Here is a 22488-nt window from a genome sequence, read left to right as displayed (position 1 = left end):
AAAATTAGGTCTTTTTGGGAAAAAAATCCATATCTTCAATATGAAAGGTCAAAATTTTCCATTGATCGTCGGCTTTTCCTCCCAGTTACATACACTTTAATCATTATAGATTTATAAAATTTACTTCGAGAACTGTTATATATCAAAAATGTGAAAAATATAAAATTTTAATAATTTGTCATAAAATTTGTATTATCGTGAATTTCAAAAAATGAAAATTATTTGATATCAGAAAGACATTCTGCGTATTCAGAATGCAATTTGATATGTCTGATCTGCTCTCATGTCCAACAAAAAATACTGTCGAAACGCTCAAAACACTCATTCCAGATCCCTTAATAAGGGTAGACGAGGTATTGTTGGACAAAGCAACCTAAAAATCGATTTTCATTATCTAGATCAATATATTATTGAAAATTAACACCTTGGTGTTTTGCAAAAGTTCATTCTACAAATCGTATACTCTGCAAAGCTCACTACCATTTGCAACATGCTGCGAACTACTTTTTTGTTGGCTGCTTCGTCCAACAATACATCGTATACCCTTTTATTGGCGTACATGTATGGGAAGAAAATGGTAAGGAATGATACGCCTCTATGTGATGAACCCGACATTTTTTTAATAAACACAGATATATTTGAAGAACCGCAGCACCTATAAAAGTAGGCCTATATCTGTGATATTTTAATTCTTCTACACGCTCGCTATGAATTGAGCAATGCAGTTTTTGCCAAAGCTCGCTACCATTCGTAAGATGCTGTGAACTACCAAATCACAACAGTTTAAAATAATTAATAACCTTAAGGGATCTGGAATGCCAGTGAGCGTTTTGACAGCATTTTTTGTGGGACATGAGCGGGGACATGAGAGCACATCAGACCTATATCGAATTGCATTCTGAATACGAAGAATGTCTTTCTGATATCAAATAATTTTCATTTTATGAAATTCACGATATAGGCCTAATACAAATTTTATGACAAATTATTAAAATTTGATATTTTTCACATTTTGGAGATATAACAGTCCTCGAACTTCCCTCGAAGTAAATTTTTATAAATTTAATGATATAGTCTTAAAGTGTATGTAGCTGGGAGGAAAAGCCGACGATCAATTGAAAATTTTGACTTTTCATATTGAAGATATGGATTTTTTTCCCAAAAAGACCTAATTTTTTTTGGTGTTTTGGGAAAAAAAATCCATATCTAATACGAAAGGTCAAAATTTTCAATTGATCATCGGCTTTCCTACATACACTTTAGGTAGAAATCATCAGATTTATAAAGTTTACTTCGAGTACTGTTAAATATCAAAATTTTTAATGATTTGCCATAAAATGTGTATTACATTGCGAATTTCAAAAAATCAAAATTATTTGATATCAGAAGGCCATTCTTCGTATTATGCAATTCGATATGTCTGATGTGCTCTAATATCCCACAATAAATACTGTCCAAACGTTCATACCCCTTCCCTTAAAAGGGTGGTCTTAACCCTGGGAATTATGCCTTTGGGCCTTATAAGTGAACTGCTAAATGTTTGGTCCAATTATATTATATAAAAGTATACGTAGCCTGGCAAAGACTAGATGAATGTATCTGTGAGGTCAAATTTGGGCAAAAATGCTCATTGGAGAATATCACAAAAACTTTTTTTTTGCCCAAATTTTTTGGACCATAGGACCACATAACAAAATTTGGTTGTATTAACTCCAAATAGGCCTAAAAATATCTAGGACCTGTTTTTTTTTTTTGTCTTTTTTTGTTTGTTTTTTTGTTTTTTGGTCTTAGAAAGAAATAGTGCACCAAATGGCAGAATGCTCAATTTTCAAAAAATCATAAAAAAGCCTGATTTTTGCCCAAGTTCAAAACATTTTTGGTGAAGTTTTAAAATATTTTTTCCATGAAGATTCAGGATTTTGATCAAAGAGATTTAAAAAATGGGTCCCAGATTGCCTGCTACCCCTGCCTGCTACAAAGCTTACTACCGCCCTCTTTTGCACATGTAAAATTGTAAACAACTTCCAAGCATTGCATGGCCATGTGATATGATGATCAGCTGATAACATGTTATGCAATCACTTTCGAGGTGTAACCTGTTCTGCATGCTGCATCAGTGACTTGATCAGTAAAAATCTTTCTTCCAAATGTAAATATAATCACTAAGCTGCAGACAACGTGTCTAACCCAAGCAAGACAAGTGACAAATTACAAAATCAGGTATTATCAGAGTTATCAGGTTCATGTTCAGGTAAGCTTAAACTTAGTTAAAACCATATTATAACATTTGCTGAGGAGAATTCGCCCTCAAATTTTTTTTTAAATTCTGGTTTTACACGACTGTATTAAATGTACTTTAGTCAATAAAGATATTCTGCAAAAATCAAGTCTTCATTGCTGACTTCCAGTGTAAACATACTTCCTGGTTCATTCTACTTCCGGGGTCGGGTCAACTTCGGGAGGTAATTTTTGACTTTCTGATGAAAACATGATCGTACGGCTTATTCGAAACAAAATAGCAAGTAAATTTTTTTTTCTTTTTGATATGTGTCATAAAGTGTCGAAAAAGGACAATTTATTTTGACATGTCAGATTTAGGGTTATATCAACGATAATACGACACATACGACAGTCCATAACAGGCCTAGTTTTGTCAAAATCCGAAATTTTGAATAAAACGATGGAACCGGCGGTTTATTATTATGATGGAAATATTAGTCGAACACACATGCACTGTACGCATTACGGCGATGCGGGATACACATACACACACACCCGAGGATCGTGCCGTATTACAACAGTGGGAGTAACATGCATGGGCGCTAGTACTAGTAGTAGTAAATTCCAATTTTCTATGCTTTACCTCACTTGTTCGGCCCAAAATTAAAAGGGGGACATATCTGACAGTAAATGTTAACATGGAAAATAAATACTAATTAATCTATTTTTACAGAAATGTTATGGCTAGCCATATTATAACATTTCTGCAAAAATAGATTAGTAATAGTATTTATTTTCCATAAAATGTATGTTAGCTTTTATTGTCAGATATGTCCCCTTTTAATTTTGAGCCGAACAAGTGAAGTAAAGCAAAGAAAATTGGAATTTACTACATAGCATAATGCATCTTACCAGTTCGGGGCATCATAATTCATGGACGTCTCTGATATCAAAATTCAAATATTCTTGAAGCGTCATGTCACATCTTGAAACAGGTTCATCAGGTTTGGTAATAATGAAATAAGTAGGTTTTTAATTTGTCAAAACCAGTGAAGAAACTTACTATTTTCTTGCTGACAGTTTTGTCAGTGAACCACTGACTTTATCGAAGCTTGTTGATGTTGTGATCCAACAGCTGATGACTGGCGGGAAGTTATGTCACTTCCGGTAGTGATGTTAGTCCTACTCGCAGTCTCCAAAAGTGGATCATAAACATGACTCAGATTGTAGACCCCCTCGTCTCTGTTCATCACTCCTTGCCCCCTCCTGATCTGAATTGACTCTTTTATTCTGTCACTCTCTCTCTCTAAGATATTAGACTCCCCCCAATTGATATTGACATGGTCACTAATAGCTGAGTTCTCAAAATGGCTTTCGGATTCTTTTCGTTTAGACCGGGTGTATTTCTGTTGACTCGCTTTTTCCGCCTCCCTTCGGTGCCCGTCTAACCGTGTGCCAAAAGTTCTTTTTGTTTCGCCTCCGTAAGTTAAGTCGCAGCTACCACACGGGACTTCGTAAACATAATTAGGCGTTTTGACCGGTTCTTGTTTGTCTTTGGGGTGGACCACCATTTTCCTGATTGTAGTGTGTGGTCTCATGGCGGTTGCGATGTCGTGGTTCTTTAGGGTTCTGCTGATTCTTTCAGACACTCCTGCTACATATGGAATAACCACCAGGCCTTTGCTTTTATGCTCCGAAATTGCGATCTTATTTTTCTTGGTCTTTCCTTGGTGCTTATCTTCCATTTGTTTCTTAACTTTGTCAATCGTCCATTTAGGATATCCACACTTGGCTAAAGCCTGTCTAATATGCTCTTCCTCTTTGATCTTATCCTGCTCTTCTGTAACTATTCTGTCTTTCTTGTCGAGTAAGTCCTAACCACACAAATTTTCTGATGAAATGGATGATGGGATGTAAAGGACAAATACTGATCTGTGTGGGCTTTCTTCCTATAAACCATGAGTTTGATGGAATTGTCAGGTTTGCGGACAATTAAGGGGGTACCGGTACTACACCCCTCGATAAATTTGTGTCCATTTTTGCATTTTTCTCAAAAACTAATAACACACTGGTAACAAAAGTTCTGTATATTATAGGGGTAAGGAATCCAATTACTACACTGGAATTTCAGTGACCCAAGACAAGCGGTTCGTTATTTATGATAAGAAATTACCGCTAGGATGTACCTCATTTCCTATCATATATACTGAACCACTTGTCTTGAGTCACTGAAATTTCAGTGTAGTAATTAGAGTCCTTGCCCTATATACATAACTTTTATTACCAGTGTGTTATTATATTTTGAGAAAAATGCAAAAATAGTCACAAATTTACCACAGGGGTGTAGTACCCCCTTAACGTGTCTAAGAAAGGAATTTGGTGATCTTGTTCTTCCTCATAAGTAAATTTTATACTAGAGGTAGTATCCACTTGATTCAAGTGTTCTGTCAAGGTTTCGCAGTGTCTTTGTTTACAATTTCGAGAATATGGTCCACGTAGCGTTTCCAGAGGCGGGGTTTGCATTCAAGCGTCACATAACAGTATCATATTTCAGAGACGTCTCATAAATCACATGTATACTCCCTAGTTTCAAAACCCAGTCGCAAACGATATTAGTAATTTTTTTTATCTAATGAAAACGACAACTGCTTTTGGTATGCATTGATTCCATAAATGGTCAAGATTGATATTTCATCAATTGATTTAAAATTTTCACACCAATATTGGGTTTTTTTTTTCTACTTCAATTGCTCTTGTTTTTGTTAAATATAAAATATATTACAAGGATGACTATTTGATTTGATTTTGTCTACAGGTGAATTACAAACTCAAAATGGCGAGAAGACTTCAATGCATAAAGAGTTATCTACACCAATATCACACAGCTTCTTTCACAAATGCAGCTCATTCAAGATGTCTTTTCACAAGAACTCATCTTCATAAACAAATGCAAAAAAAGCTGCTAAGCTCCTCTACAGGGTGTGTGCGGATGTCTTCAAGTGCAAGTTATCCAACTATGAGTAATGGCTTCAGCAAGAAGTTATTCCGTGGAAGAAACTCCGGTTTGAAGTTAATTGGTCTAGCATCAGGTATAGGAGTTGGTATGTTAGCTTCAGCAGCATGGAGTGTCAGACAGGGAAGTACAGTAAGTAATTAACAAGATTACTATAAACACATAGATCTAAGGGGGATGTCATTTTCTTCGGAACGAAGGGTCATGAATATGTCGGTGACCGGAGTCAATTTGTTTATGACCCCCTATCTCAGGCTAAATTTTTTATGACCTCCCCATCTCAGGTCTAAATTTTTTATGACCCTCACTCCCTTCTGCCTACTCAAGACAAATAATTCATTGCCGAAACCAAAGCACGGAGCGTGCACACCGTAATAAGGCGCACACACGTACAGAGCACGCAAATATTTTGTCATTATTTAACAAAATGATTTTATTATTTATCTTTACAGAATGCAGTTGAATCAATCGCAATAGACCCCACCACCACTGAGTCGGGATGGCTGCCAGAAACAGAAGAACTCTGCGCAAAATTCCAAGCTCGTGTGGATGCAGGAGAACTGACATTAATGCGTAGCACAAAAACCCCATTGAATCGTGTTGTGTACAGTCTTAGTCATCCACAGAAAGGGGCTCATTTTGAGTATGAAATCTTTTATGATGAAGCTACTCAGAAAGGATATGCTGTGATACAGTTTGGTCCACAGACTCAAGGACCACCTGGGTAAGTAAGGAGCCAAATATTTTAACCTGATGAGTACTACTTGCTGATTGGTTACAAGAAGACTATTATAATTTATTGAGCCAATCAGCACCATGTTAAGATCGGTGGTAGGGCTGAAGAGGATTAGCTAAAATATTTGGAAGCTGTATTTTAATTGGTCAGTCAGATGAAAATAACCAATCAGAAATGCTGTACAAAAGGCACGTAGTTCAGGGTACGAAACCAATTTTGGAGGCAAGAAATAAATCCCATCATGCAAAAACAAATCAAAAATTTGAAGAGTCCCCTTTTTGTTTGAGAAACATTGGGGGATGAGGCTGTGGATCACGAAATGCCCCTTTAACATGAGAAATATGCGTGGAAAGTTTTTTGGAAAATTTAGGTATCTACACCCCCTCCACTTCATAGATTCGGAGCGCATGGGCAGAAAAAAATTCACAATTCACAACTGGAGTTTTGATGTCTGCTTGATTCCTGTACTCATGTACATACTTTAACTTTGTAGGTATGTTCACGGCGGCGCATCGGCTACTATGTTTGATACAGTGACTGCGGTGTATGTACATAAAGGTCTTCAGAAGACTTGTGTGACTGCCAATTTGAATATGAATTTTAGAAGGTAAGAGATTGGAATTGCTGATGACTTATTCGTCTTGTTTGAATCCCATCAGCTGCGTGAATAATAATAATCGGCGAGCTAAATACATGCATTGTAGGCGCTGGAATGAAATTTTCTTTGTTTTACCTCATTTGTTTGGCTCGAAATTAAAAGGGGACAATGCGAGTAGTAGCTATCAGTGAAAACTAACACTTAAATAGGAATCTATGTTTTATGCAACATGCATTATATTATAATTTACTGAGCTGTACGACCATTTGAAATCCAGATTCCCTTAATGTGATGTGTTTATAAGGCTATGTATAGACTCACTCCTTCTTTTCTTAATTTTGATATCCTTCCACAGACCTATTCCTCTCAACAGTACTGTATTGGCTGAAACATGGGTCGAAAAGAGTGAAGGCAGAAAACATCTTCTTCGTTGTGAAATGAAATCAACTGATGGACAAGTCTTAATTGAAGGCACTGCGTTGTGGATTTCAGTTAAAAATAAGACGACTTAACCCCCTGAGCACTACATGCCGATCAAACATTGCCTGTGATTGGTTAATTACATGATATCTTCACTTTAATCACCAATCAGAATGGGGCTTTGCAAATAATTGGTGAAATCATTCTAACAGTGTTGCTGATTGGTCCAATTGATAATGAAATCTTCTTTTGGCCAATCAGCAGGTAGCTCTCATGGGTTTAAAGGAGGATGGGCTGATTTCATCATGTACTACATGTTTTCAACAAATCTCCAAACTATGCAATGTTGCATTGATAATTGCTTCTTTTGAGGCAAAAATGTGATGACTTGCCCCAAGCAAAACCTTCTAACAAGTTAGAGAGTTAAAGAATAAAGGTAGTGTTTTTAGCCGCTGTTGTGCATCTATTGTCTCCTATAACACGAGCGACACCATTATTTTTTGCCTCATTGATTTCGCCAAAAATAATGATGTCGCCGTGTTATATGAGACGATACAATGTAGGTGCATGACAGTGGCTAAAAAGAATACCTTTATTCTCATTCATAAACACTAAATTCAAATAAGAATCATAAGTATACCAAATTTTGATCAAATTAAATCATACATTTGACAACTTATGACAAGGAATTACGTAGGGCTTAGAATCGAATATTGCGTCGACGCGCACACCGTGTTATATTGTGTCATATCACACAGCTAAGACCCAATAAGATTGCAGGAACTTTCTAAAGTGCTAAAGAATTATTTCTAGTACAAAAAGTTGACATTTCTATGTAAAAAGTTTTTGTGGTTGTTAAACCAGTACAAAATTAAAGAAAGCATTTCTGATTGGTTCATTACAATATTTTCATCTGAGGGACCAAATTAAAGAAAGCGCTATTTCATTTCATGCATGTATGAAGCTGTCAACTGTTCATGGGGTCAATTGGCTCAACATGTTATAACCATTACGTGCGCAACAAGGCATATCAGCCATAAGCAAGTTTGACTAATATTTTGATTGTATGAATTCAATCTTGTAGTCTGTTACTTAATTAAAAATCGTAGATTTTGTCACAAATGCTGTACCTATAATTAAAGGCCTTGATTTTGGTAGGGCTGGGTCACAGCAACTAAAAGGTCTATCCCAGGCCCGTAAGTGTAATAAAAACTTGATTTTTTTTACTCGCTACGCTCGCAAATTCTGCAATTTTGGGACTTTTTGTATACTTTTCCAAATTTGGGTGATGCATTGCAACCCCCCCCTGCGTACAGGCCTGGTCTATCCCATTATGCTTTGTGGTACCATGATAGAACTGAATGTGCCACAGAAAATGTACAACAAAATCCAGGGTTGTTTGATTTAAATCGCGATTTAAATCACTTGATTTTTTTTTAAATCACTGATTTAAATCAACTTTTTTTTTTACCATTTTTGATAAATGTAAGTTAATTTCTTTCTTAAGGCCAGAGTAATGGAAGACACATTCGCTCTTTTCAACTCTAAAAAGTCACGTGGCTCAAGACAGCTTAGTAAATTGGCGGGAAATAATGAGTCAGAAATGCGCGAATGCGAAAATATTGTGATTACGCGCGCGATTCGAGTCGCGTGACGCGGCACAACTCTGCGCGTATGTCCAACGCAGTCAAGGCGATTCGGTATGTTTTTAACGCCGCAAATGCGGTGTAAACAAAACACAAATTTGCAGTCAAAATGCCACTTGGATTTTTTAATTATTTTGAATTTTGGTGCACTAAAAGCAGACATTATAAATTCATTGTTGCAAAAAGATGCATATTAAGACCATGCACCAGATACAGCTTTTACAAGCGTGAAAGTCTTGCCGTTTTAAAATATAAGGACATTTTGTGCATAATTTTGACATTTTTTTACTAAAACGTTGATTTCTCATAGTTCACTTTTGACAATATTGCACGATTTTTGTGACAAGATAACTCGAAAAATATGCAAGCAAAAGGTAAACTTTTTGCACTATCGTTTAGAGTACATCAAAGTCTAGGGAAGGTTTTCTCATTTTTCAAAATATTTGTTTTAAACAAAAATATACACCATTATGTGCAATTTTAGCTGAATAGAATGACAAAATTGCTTTTTTCACATGTTTTTTTCAATATTTCGAAAAAAGAGACGAATTTCAAAAAAATTAAAAAAACCTTCCCTAAGTTCATGTCTCTTCTTCATTAAAAGCTAACTGATTTTTTTTTACTCGAACTGATTTTTTTTTTAAGCTGTTACAAAAAAATTGGGGTAAAAAAGTGATTTTTTGTGATTTTATCAAAACCTCGAGATTTTTGAAAAAATCTGACGTCACCATGGGATTCCTTGACTCATTTCCTTTCCAAAAATGTATAGTTTTATATACTTTGGAGATACAATTCAGAAATAATGATGCTCGAAAAAGTCCATGTTCTCTCCCATTACTCTGCCCTTAAATTGACTGTTTTATTTCATTCCTAATGTTTCTGCAACTATTGGATACAGTTAAAACACCTCTATGATGTCACTTTATCTATTGCTAAATATTCTTCTTCAAGGTGCAGAATTCAAATTTTTTTCTTCAAAATTTTCACATGTAAAATCATGTTTTGATTTTTTTTTGTAAATACCTGGTAGGATTGTGCATATGAATAGCATTCCACTGGTACTCTTTTGACTTTTTCATGGGGTATAGTAGTTCTTGAAATGAAAAAAGTTAAAAATTGATTTAAAGGAGTATTTCATGAACCTGGCATCCACTTTTTAGGACATTTTTCAGTAGATATCAGAGTCTTGGGTGGCAGTGGCGTAGCTTGCGAACCCACTATGGGGTCTTCATTCAGCTTAGTTTTTACAATTCATTGGTCACATGACTACCTTGATATGGGTGGATAAGCAGATCATTGTATATGGTGGGCAGGTTGCATCTGACCTCCCTACATGTATAAACACTGCCGTAACAGTGTTGCAGGTACATCACTGTTAACCAAAAAACTCAGTAAAGGTAACTTTTATCAGTTTACACACTGCTAATCCAAATTGCTGTGTGACTGAATACGAGTTCTCCCTACTGAATTCCACGGTTAACCATGAGCTAGGTACTCTAGGTACTCATAAAATCCACATTTGAGCCATAATCTATATAATAAATGTAAAAAGAGAAAATAAAAAATAGATAAAATGTAAAAGTGCAATTGAAATGATGAACCTGAGGTATTGAATATAAAATAACAATTTTATTAACATTTCAATGTGAGATGATCAAATTAGGTCAAAGGTGACAATTGTGATATTTAAGATACTGGAAGAAATGTGCATCAAAAACCAATAAAATGGATAAGAAAATTGCCATTGTAAAAACTCATTATTACAGTCTGTCCACTTAGAAGTACAAAGTAAATAGACCTCGGAAACTGGAGGTATGAGAATAATAATTTCAGTGCAATACTGCTTTGGCGCGCCAACTGCTGCGCGATTTGTACTTACCGAGCGCACCACGCTCTTTACACGTTGCTTCGTGTTCGCGTGTGACGCAAAGCATCGACCCCCGATGCCACAAATTTGGTTTGTACTTCTATGTGGACAGACTTTATGGCAATTTGGCAATCAAGTATTTTATTGGATGTTAATATGTGACACAATCTGCTCCATGGAGCCAAAGGAGGCATTTTTGACAATTGACTTACTATAAATATTACCATTGCAATCATTTGGCTATCATGATTATATTGAAAACACCAAAGGTCTGGCATACTTGGTCTTAAACTTTTGTGATATCTATAGTTTGTTTTTTTACTCAATGAATATTTTTTGCCTGAATCTCAATTTCAAATTTGCCTCCTTTGGCCCATAGACCAGATTGTGTCACATTGCAGCAACAGCATGATGTACATTTTCTTACTGGATAATAATTGGCTGTTCGTCTTGAAATCCACCGCCCCCCACCTCCTAAGGAAGATGTGACCTTAATCTCCCCACACGGAATGTGAATTTCAAATCGGGATTACCTTAATGGGTGACTCCATTTGAAATATACACCCTTTTTTAAGATTAAGGTTGTATCTTACAAAGAGGGTCAATGGATTTCAAGTACTGAATGCCCAATGAAAAATAAAATTTCAAATTTGCCTCCTTTGGTCTGTGGATCAAATTGTGTAAAATTGTGTAATGGGCTATTCCACTTAAACCCATACGCCCCTTATGGATGACTTTTAATCTCTGACACATGGAGGGAGCAAATTTCAAATGGGGTTTAACTGAATGTGTGATTCCATTTGAAATCTTCACCCCCTGTGTGGGAGATTAAGATCATATCTTCCATAGGGGGTATCAACTTATATATTTTATTGGACAATTTACATACCTAAATTCAAGAAATATTAATATGTTGTGTAAAGTTTAAAAACAAAAGCAGTTGATAAAAAAAAATTATTATTATTGATTTTCATTTTTCTTTTCATAGTTTATATTTATATACAACTATTTATAATTGAATAAAACCTCAAGTAAAGTTACAGCCGTTTTGTGATTTTTACGCCTTTGTTATCTTAGCTTATGATTTTGTTATCTTCAGTAGATAGCTTTTATAAGTTTGATGTCTTCAGTAGAAACCTACCACTGCTATCTTCAGAAACTAGCTATCAAGACTTATATTTGCTGAAGATAGCGTTAAAGATTATGCTGTCTTCAGAATTTATGTAAGATGGAAAGCTATCATCTCAAGATAACAGTTGGACAAGTTATCTTCAGAATCAGTATAGCTTTTACGTCTTTTAAGATGTTGCTATCAGCAGAAAGCTTTTAAGATTTTCTATCTGCAGAGGTGATAATTTCAAGACTGCTACCTTCCGTAAATGCCTTTATATTAAAATTTTGCTGTCTTCCAAACATAGCTTTTTTAGGACTTTCTAATTTTTCATTTGTCTCCCTTAGCTTTTACCTTAATTTTCCAATAATCTTTCTTTCCTTTCGTTTCTTACCAGCAAGGCAGAAACATTACCCACACACACCTGTGTTAACACCAGCAACCAATGACATTGACCCACCCTACATTGTATTTTTACAATTCCCATGTCCTACCAGATGAAACCTTTAATTTTCACTGTGGACTAGTTGGTAGTCTTACAAGGGGGAACCTTTTTTAAATAGTCCTACCAGATGGATCAACTGTTAATGGGGTAGGAGGACACAATTCATTGAGCAGTCCTACTAGGGGGGACTCTATAAGAAATTATAATGGAAAATGTGCTGTTTGATACTTCCATTGAAGTTCCAATAAAGCTTACTGTTACCCAAGGCAGACCTGCCATCGGTCCCTCATTTTGAGGGACTGTCCCTCATTTTGGGGTTCCTACCCAAGTGAAAAAGAGGGACAGTCCTGCTTTCTGACAATTTCAGTGATGGCAAATTTAAATGTATGAACATCAGAAAATGATGCAAATTTCACTTTAAACTTTTGCTATAGCATTCTCTTTAGTCTATTGTGATAAATTCAGACATGCAAAACCTTCCCTGAATTCTGAAAGTATTGCACACCTCAAGTCTTTGAATTTTATCGGTACCTACAATCTTGGCGGAAAAGGTTGCCACACCAAAGCATTAATTGGCCAACATCCATCCCCGCCCCCCTATTGCAATGTTGATTTGGACAAAATCATCATCATGTCTACATTTCAGTCTCCCAACATTGAAAGATGGGGGGTGGGGAAGGGGAGGGTCTAAATTGAGTGTGCATGCATTTTTGCAACTATTATACAAAGATAATGCGGTACTGTGACATATTTAGCTCTGTCGATTGCTTTATTTTAATACCAGCACGTGCTGGTGTGGCAACGAATTTCCGCCAAGGTTGTCTCTATGACACGTAAAAAAACCCATCTGAAATTACGTTTTCGTTCATATCTTTCGAACGGAATATCAGATTCACATGTAATTTTCACCAAGTCTTAGCCTGTTTATGTACTCTATACTGAATAAAACTTACAAAAATAAATGATCGCCACACTGTCGAAACAAATCATCAGCACCCCCCCCCCCCAACACACACACACACCACGTCACGGGACATATGCATTTAACAATTTGAAATAAACATTAATACATTAGAAATGCACACGTATTTATCAAATTCTTCGTGGTTCAGCGGTTATGTCGCCGTCTTATAATCTATAGATCAGTGGAATCACGGATTGAATCCCTCTCATTACCTTGTTATGATTGGCATTTTCCTCTTGTGATCCTTGCTATTTTTATTAGGGCTAATACTTAAACTTCACGCTATTTCGTCATCATTCAAATATTTGTTACAATTTTTCTTGTGCTATCTTCAGTAGACAGCATGTAATGGCCATTTTTTCCCACATATTTGGCATTATTTTGGCATCTTTATAATTAATAGGACACATAGATAAAGGCATGTAAAAATTACATGAAAATTTTTTTATTCAATAGAATACATAAACAGACTAAGACTTTGTGAAAATTACACATGAATCCGACATTCCGTTCGAAAGATATGAACGAAAACGTAATTTCAGATGGGTTTTTTTACGTGTCATAGAGACAATCTTGGCGGAAAAGGTTGCCACACCAAAGCTTTAATTGGCCAAACATCCATCCCCGCCCCCTATTGCAATGTTGATTTGGACAAAGTCGTCATCATGTCTACATTTCAGTCTCCCAACATTGAAAGATGGGGGGTGGGGAAGGGGACGGTCTAAATTGAGTGTGCATGCATTTTTGCAACTATTATACAAAGATAATGCGGTACTGTGACATATTTAGCTCTGGCGATTGCTTTATTTTACCACCAGCACATGCTGGTGTGTCAACGTATTTCCGCCCAAGGTTGTAGTTTGTGTTCATGTACAAGGTTTTGGTCTCAATGTCCCTCTTACTGATTTTGTGGTAGGTCTGCCAGGCAGGTGGATCGAGAACATTATTATTACTATCATTTTATACTTTATTTTCGGCACAGACACCAAATTTATTTAAAAAAATTAAACTATTATACATTATAGGCTTAGAAATGTTTTGAAAGGAAATCATAAGGTATTTACTATGGGCTATTCCAGTTGAATTCCACACCCCCCCTATGGAAGACATGTCCTTAATCTTCCACACAGGGAGTGCATGAATTTCAAATGGAGTCGCCCATTTAGATAACCCCAAATTCACACTCCCTGTGTAGAAGATTAAAGACATGTCTTCCATTATGGTCATGTCTTCCATAGGGGGTGTATGAATTTCAACTGGAATGGCCCAATTGCTAAGTACAATGGTTAGGAATATTATGGTGCTACAATTTACAGGCTTATATAAATATATTTTTTGTTCTTATACAATAATAATATTTCTTTATACGAAAGTAACAAAATTAACAATACTTTTATTCCCTTTACATTTCAGGATGTGTGAATGGTCCAAATACAATGTACAGAAGTGTCCACTCGTCCTGCACATGAATGTATAGTTACATAAGATAGCAAAAAGCTACATTTAGTAAAATAAAACCATTATGAAATCTTAAAACAATATTAAATTCAGGCATTTGAAAATACACAAGCCAATGTGAACATACACTTCCTAGTTTATTCCAGTTTGCATTATCCCCTAACCATGCTAATAGCTCGCCTAATCGACATTTTGTCAATATTGCTGGTCGTAACTGTACTAATTACCCTCACCCTTGGACCATGGGATTCATTTAAACTATTCTACAATGGTGTTTCATCCCATGCTATTAATTTATAAGCTCTCCGTTTATATTCCTTTCGCCTAGATGAAATTGCCCATATTCCATACAGGAGTGGATTGATTGCAGAGTTGATTGGCAATACAAATGCTACAATCCATGGAAAAACTTCTGGAGAAATTTTCATTTTATCCATCTGAACTAAGATGCCTAAACAAATAATAGGCATCCAGCATAGAAGGTCAGTTAAAACAAGAATTCCCATTTTTAAGGTCATCCAAAGCTCAATTTTAAACCTGGAGACACTCATCTGCAATGCACGCCTATGTCCTACACAAATTACTCTCACAAATATGGATGCGTAACATATGAAAAGGATAACACAACACAGGAAGTTCAGTCCTAAAAACAGCCCAGTTGAATAAGGTGGGCCTGTTGAACTGTGTGCTAATCCATAAGTGGCATATGGTTACACTACATCATCTCTATAGGGCTTCAATGGAACTGTTACATTATGGTAAATGAGTTGATATGACAAATCTCTTGCCAAAGGAAGACCAATGCATACTTCAGATACATCATACAAATACTCATTTCCATTGCTTATTGCTGTTGGAATAGAACTAAGAATAATTGCGCCGAAAATCCATGCTACAGTTACTCCAATAATGTTTGATCTGCCTTTTGTACTGCTAGGATAAAGTCTTTGTAGATGATGTTTCCATGGCCAAATAAAAGCTGACAGCCTCTCAATTCGCCACTTGCACGGTTCCGCCATTATGCACTATGTGCGGGGAGAGCCTCGAACTGGCAGCATACATGAATGGGAATTGAACCAGTCATATAACATTCTGTGTAAGGTTACGTGATTCTTCCTTTCATGTATGCTGCCAGTTCGAGGCTCTCCCCGCATATAGTGCATAATGGCGGAAAAGCTGACAACCTTTCCATACTTATCAAAATCAGAATGAAAAGGGAAGCTTCACTTGAGAACACAGCTAGAAAGCCCGCCAGTTTACATGTTAAGCTGTTGCGCCAATTGTTAGCTCTTAATGGGAATTGGTGGCCAAATTGTAGGTCAGCAATAGCAACTATGATCATATAGATACCCATAATGAAATCTGCTACAGCTAGGTTTGTAATGTATATTATCTGGGGCAGCTTTTCTTTATACAGCTTATCTTTATACGTATTACCATATTTTATTTCAATACAGCCGTAAACAACAACAAAACCATTAAATGCTAAAGCAAAGATGCCAAGTATCCACATGGAACTTCTAACCCAGTTGTTAGTTAAAAGTTGTTTGCAAGTCATGTATGGAGATTTTGGTTCAGTGGGTATACATTGATTTTGGTCATTTGCAAAACAGCATGATTCTGGTGAATCAGCTGCTATGATAGATTCATTTCCAAGACCAAGAAAGGTGTTTTGTCCTATTTTTGAAATGTTGTTATTCCTCAAATCCAGGAGTGTTAATGCTGCTAGATTTTGGAATACTCTATTTTTAAGGTGGTTATTCTATTTTGCTGCAAGCGCAGTGTAATTAAATTGCCAAGTTCATAAAGTATTGGGATATCAGATAAATAATTGTTATTCAGCTCAAGAATCTGTAATTGTGTCAATCCATTAAATATATCTTTGTCAAGTTCTGATATCATGTTGCCATCTAAGATTAGTTCTTTTAAATTTATGAGGTCATCAAAGATGTGTGGTGGTAATCTGGGTGGTAATACTGTTAGTTGAAGTCTGTGTTTAGTATAATTTTGTAAGTTAAGCACCTGTAATTGATGTAAATTTCGAAATATATTCTGATCAAGCTCCGAAATATTGTTGTTATACAGGAAGAGCTGTTTCAAATTGGCAAGATTATCAAACAGGCCTGATGGCAATGTTGTTATCATATCATTCAGTGAAAGGTACGTCAGGCTGGTGAGATTATCAAATAGGTTTGATGGCAATGTTGTTATTTTATTAGAATACAGTGAAAGAAAAGATAAGTTTTTTAACATGTCAATTTTCACATCAAGTTCAGAAATCATGTTGTCGTAAAGGTATAGTTCTATCAGACTGGTGAGATTATCAAATAGGTTTGATGGCAATGACGTTAGCTTATTAGAATGCAATGAAAGAATATTTACATTTGTTAACTTGTCAAATAATTCCATGTGAAATTCAGATATGTTGTTACCATAAAGGTATAATTCCGTCAGACTGGTGAGCTGGTTGAATAGGGTTGATGGCAATGTTGTTATATTATTAGAATGCAGTGCTAGAATAGATAGATTTTGTAACTTATCAAATAATTTCACATCAAGTTCAGATATATCATGTTGTTAAAAAGGTGTAGCTCCTTCAGACCGGTGAGATTATCAAATATGTGTGATGGCAATGTTGTTATTTTAGAATTTAGTGAAAGAATAGATAAGTTTTGTAATAATAATTTCACATCTAGTTCAGATATCATGTTGCCATAAGTATTTAATTTCGTCAGACTAGTCAACTGGTCAAATAGGTTTGATGACAATGTTGTTATCTTATTAGAATGTATTGATAGAATAGATAAATGTTGTAAATTATCAAACAATTTCACATCAAGTTCAGATATCATGTTGCCATAAAGGTAGAGTTGCGTCAGACTCGTGAGTTGGTCAAAAAGATTTGATGGCAATATTGTTATCTTATTAGAACTCAGTGAAAGAATAGATACATGTTGTAGCTTATCAAATATTTTCACATCTAGTTCAGATATCATGTTACCATAAAGATTCAATTTCCTCAGACTGGTGAGATTATCAAATATGTTTGATAATGTTGAAAGTTTATTTGTATGTAGTGAAAGATAAGTCAAGTTTTTTAACTCACAGAACAAGTTGCCATCAAGCTCTGATATCATATTGCCATAGAGATACAGTTCTCTCAAGTTGGTTAAAGTCTGAAATATGTTGAATGGAAGTTTGTGTATGGTATTATTTTGTAACTCTAGCTCCTGTAATTGGTGCAAATTTTGAAATATATTCTGATCCATCTCTGAAATATTGTTTTCATACAGATGGAGTTGTTTTAAATTGGCAAGATTATCAAACAGGTCTGGTGGCAATGCTGTTATCTTATTATACATCAGTGAAAGAATAGATAAATTTTGTAACTTGTCAAATAAATTCACTTCTAGTTCAGATATTGTGTTGTTAGAAAGGTATAGGTGTGTCAAACTGGTGAGATGATCAAATATGTGTGATGGCAATGTTGTTATCTTATTAGAATGTAGCACAAGAACAGATAAATTGTGTAACTTTTCAAACAATTTCACATCTAGTTCAGATATCATGTTGTCATAAAGGTATAGGTCTGTCAGACTGGTGAGATTATTAAATATGCTTGATGGCAATGTTGTTATCTTATTAGAACTCAGTGCAAGAAAGGTTAAATTTTGTAACTTGCTATATAATTTCACATCAAGTTCAGATATCATGTTGCCATCAAGGCGTAGTTTTGTCAGACTGGTGTGATTATCAAATATGTCTGATGGTAAGATTGAAAGTTTATTTTTATGTAGTGAAAGAAATTAAAAGTTTTTTAACTCAGAAAACAAGTTGCCATGAAGCTCTGATATCATATTGTCCTGGAGATACAAAATGGATAAGTTGGGAATCAGTTCAAATGTGATTTGTTCAATGTTTGCAATGGCATTACTATATAGATATAAATGAGTTAGGTTAGGATAATACTGTGTCATGTTGACATTGAGATGGTGTACATTATTGTTGGATACATCTAGAATACAAAGGCTTTCACTAAAAGATTGAAAATATAAATTGGTGATCAGGTTCATTCGTAGGATACTATCTTAAGCTAGCTGTTTTAAAAAAGAAATATACATCAGGCTTCACTGTAGTTATGATATTGTTGGAGAGATCAAGCACTTCCAAATTACTTAAACCAAAAAACATATCGGGTGTAATTGATCTCAACTCATTCCCATTTAAAACCAATTGGCTTATATTTACACATCCTAAGAATGCACCTTTAGTAATATAAGAAAACCTGTTATTTGAGAGATCCAGTACTTGGAGCTGGTCCAAACCTTTGAACGTCTCATTTTGAAGTGTTTCTAGATCATTACCAGATGCAAGTAAGTAGGTGATATCTGTGAGGTTTGAGAAAGATCCGGCCTGGATGTCTTGCAGTCGTCTGCTGGAGATATCAAGTGCAGTTGTGCTACAGATAGAGCTGGTAGGATCTGTTAGCATACGGTACCGATCATACAGTAGCCGGATACTAACTCTTGTTTTGGTAAAAATTTTCAAGACAGTGGATGTCAAACTGCTGATAAGTGAGAGAACATGAACACCCCATCGGACATTGTGTAAGTTTGCCAATACATGTAACACCTGAGAAAAATCGAGAAAAAAACCTTGTTAAGTGTCTCACCTATCCATGCTATATCACATAACTGTTAACTCTTTCATAATCCATAATTTCTGTCGAGTGGTTTTATCGAAGTTTTCTTTGATCTAAACATACCAAATTATTCTTAAATGTAGTGTAATTTCAATATGGTCCTGTCTTTTTCAAAAAATTACCTATGTTAAAAAAACCAGCTTACCTGAAACAGGTAAATGCAGTGGCGGCAATTCACTTGCATCAAATTCATTATCTGGTGGTATGATGTTTAGGGATGGGTGTCGTTCCACCAGTTTCTGATACGTTGTGATTTCATGAGTGATTGCATGAATCTCATCATAGTATATCAGATTGGCACAAGATTGATGATCTTGATTTAGACCAACAATATCATAAAAGTCACAAACTGGGGGCAATGGATTTTTATCCATGGTAAAGTTAATAAACTGTACAGTGACCGATGCTCTGAGATGAATTTCTAGCACAGTTGTTTTAAAGTTTGCGATGCACGGTTTTGCCACGCCTGAAAACGCAACAACTTTTTTTTCTTGACATCCACTGCTGTTATATTGAATAAAGAAATAGTCATATATAGACCAATCCGCATCTACCCTAAGCAGATCCATGCGTATTCCCATTCCAGGAGGCGACACAACTCTCAGGCAACTGTGATTGTGTCCGGATATGTTCAACACTTGGGACAAGTTTGTGTAATAGGTCTCACAGGTTGTGGTGTTCCCAATCTCCATTTCCGTATATGCTATGGCCTGGAATCTGACATGTAGACAGATTGTGAAGATGAACAGCATAATCATATGCAGTATTGCCTTGCAAACAAGGCCTGTTATTCTGGCCATAGCCCGGGGGCCATAGTTCATTTAATAGTATCAAAGTAACAAATTCTACACAATGTCTTAGAAGAGTACGATTGGATTAAGTAAAGCACCCCGCTGACTGCATGTAGCTGTATTGCACTGTGACAAATTGGTATTTACACCTTGCTAAATTTAGCCTCGTATGATTTCATTTCCTTCTAGAACATTCTGTATTTCACAATAATGAACCTTTTTTGTTAAAGGGATATGCACGACTTCACAAATGCACACATGTATGAAATATTGTAGGTCAGGTGTAGTGCAAAGCAATGCATTTCTAGAATAAAACAGAATTTACTTATGAAGTTAGCTTTATTTTACCACTTAGATATAAACTGCTATGCCTAAATTAAGAAAATAATCTATCATGTAAAGATGTCAAATGTTTTCATGAGAGCTCTACAGCATTTCTTGCTTGTCTTGATAATGAAGTTGTAGGTTTTGACTTTTTACACAAAACTAAATTTGTCTGTTTTATGTGATTTTATTTCCTTCTAGTACTGTATTTTGCAATAATGGAACTTTTTTGTTGAAACGGAACTAAATTTGTCTTTTTTGTGTAAGTTCATTTCCTTCTAGAACTGTATTGTTCAAAGGGTATTCAATTTGGCTTTTTATGTAATTTCATTTCCTTCTAGTACTGTCGCAAATTTTTGAATTTTTTGGGGTACCTTTTTCATGTAAATTTCACAAAAAGTGGGCAGACCTTTTGGTGGATTTGGGTTGGTATGTTACATTCTTGCTATCGACTATGGGGCGTTGGTAATTATAGTTGGAAAACTACTTTTACTAAACGAAATCCGTCCATATCAAGGAATGCAGACTTTTTTTTGTAATGAAATTTTTTTATAGCGAGAGTGAGAAGTTCACCATATTAATTGTTAAATACATGAAGTAAATATTATTTAGTTACAACCATTTTTTTATTTTCATGCCATTGTTCCAATTAGGCTCCACCTAGGAAGCATGCGGTAATTACAATTGTAGGCCTACCAGGTTTTATTGTTATATTTTAAATGTCGGGTTATAATTCGTTATGAATTCGGCAGAGTGACGAATCGAGCATTTTGAGCAAAATGAGTTACTGTATGCTTGTGATTATGTATCAGGCGATCTTTCATTTCCACCAAAAATTAATGATAAATCTTACTTCCGGCGTAGATATTGAAATTGTGATTTGGACGAATCACGCCTAAGTGCGATTAATGAATTTGACCAAAAGACGAATTGTATACTTAGCTGTACAAAACAGGCTGATAAATTGTATACCGGGGTAGTATAGCAGGAAACTCAGAATTTTTTATATTACATGTCATATACTGTTATTTTTGATACCAATGGGTAGCTATAGGTATCTTCTATCCAGTGATAGCAAAATAAGTGCAGACATTCCCACCATGATATCGCTATAGGCGTAATTATGTCAGAGCGCTTAGATGCAAAATTGGGAAATCACAGAAAATTATACACAAAATATAGGCCAATATTATATATCCCCGTATACAACTCTTTGCGCAGCGGTTGACACTTTTTGGATTTAGCATAAAGCCGAATAGCTGTAAATACATGTTTTGAGGGAAATATCGATTGTTTCAGAACTTGCGAATATTGCAAATAATTAGGGTACATTCACTTCTATAATATACATTTCAAATGAGTGCTCACGAATGTTCGATGGGCCGATGGAATGGTACCAATATTTTAAAACGCTGTTTACTCAGAACAGCGATTTTACGGATTCGTCACTCTGCCGTATTCATAACGATATAAAGGTCATGAAAAAAATATTTTTCAACCCCAAAATAACATTCTGTTTAGAATGTTTTGTATCAAGTTTTCAAGAATGTTTTTGGAATGTTATTAAAACGTTTTTATACCCTTTATATAACCCGACATTTAAGCGTTTTCTGGCAACCTTTTATAACCTTTTGCGAATGATGTCAAAAACGTTTTGTGTTTGCTGGGAAAGTCCCAAAAACTCATCTATTGATGATACCAATCCTAAAGCTGGTAATATGCAGATAGCAAAATTCTTTAAATTTTCCTAATGTTACTTTTTTGAAACTGCTAGTTTCAAATTCAGAATTTAGCTATTAGGACTGATATCATTTGAAGGTACCAGCCTTAAAAAAACAATCTTCTACTGATATCAAAATCTTAAAAGCTACCCCATGAAGATAGCAAAATTGTAAAGTCTATTTTCTGATGGTGACAAGTCTTTTAAAAATCTGTCTTCCGGCCCGAGATAGATTTTAGATTTTAAGAGTGCCATCTTCAGAAGATAGCTTTCAAGACTGTTCTGTTCAAAAGATAGTTTTTAAGACTGCTATCTTCAGAACGTAGCTGTCTTTAAGCTATCTTTTGCAGATAGTAAAATCTTCTGAAAGTGTTAAGCGTATTAAGAGTATTATCTACTGAAGATAGCAAAGTCCTAGGACTCAGTGATTGATCCCTAGAATGACTAATGGCTCCCTTTTTCTGAGCGCTGAT

At 35.4% G+C, this 22488-nt stretch overlaps 2 protein-coding genes across 2 annotated transcripts; one reads left to right on the top strand and one right to left on the bottom strand.

Annotated features, from left to right (window-relative positions):
• Positions 1–2035: 2035 nt before the first annotated feature.
• Positions 2036–11523, top strand: LOC140168541 (uncharacterized). The gene is made up of 5 exons (XM_072191944.1): positions 2036–2251; positions 5036–5365; positions 5686–5957; positions 6463–6576; positions 6923–11523. The coding sequence occupies exons 2-5, from the start codon at positions 5054–5056 to the stop codon at positions 7077–7079; spliced, it is 855 nt and encodes a 284-aa protein (XP_072048045.1). The 5' UTR covers positions 2036–2251; positions 5036–5053; the 3' UTR covers positions 7080–11523.
• Positions 11524–15664: 4141 nt separating this feature from the next.
• Positions 15665–18276, bottom strand: LOC140168540 (uncharacterized). Its single transcript, XM_072191943.1, has one exon. The coding sequence runs from the start codon at positions 18189–18191 to the stop codon at positions 17028–17030; it is 1164 nt and encodes a 387-aa protein (XP_072048044.1). The 5' UTR covers positions 18192–18276; the 3' UTR covers positions 15665–17027.
• Positions 18277–22488: the final 4212 nt, after the last annotated feature.

This window comes from Amphiura filiformis, chromosome 13 (assembly GCF_039555335.1).
Source record: "Amphiura filiformis chromosome 13, Afil_fr2py, whole genome shotgun sequence".
NCBI lineage: Eukaryota > Metazoa > Echinodermata > Ophiuroidea > Amphilepidida > Amphiuridae > Amphiura > Amphiura filiformis.
This window is presented reverse-complemented; position numbering and strand designations above follow the sequence as displayed.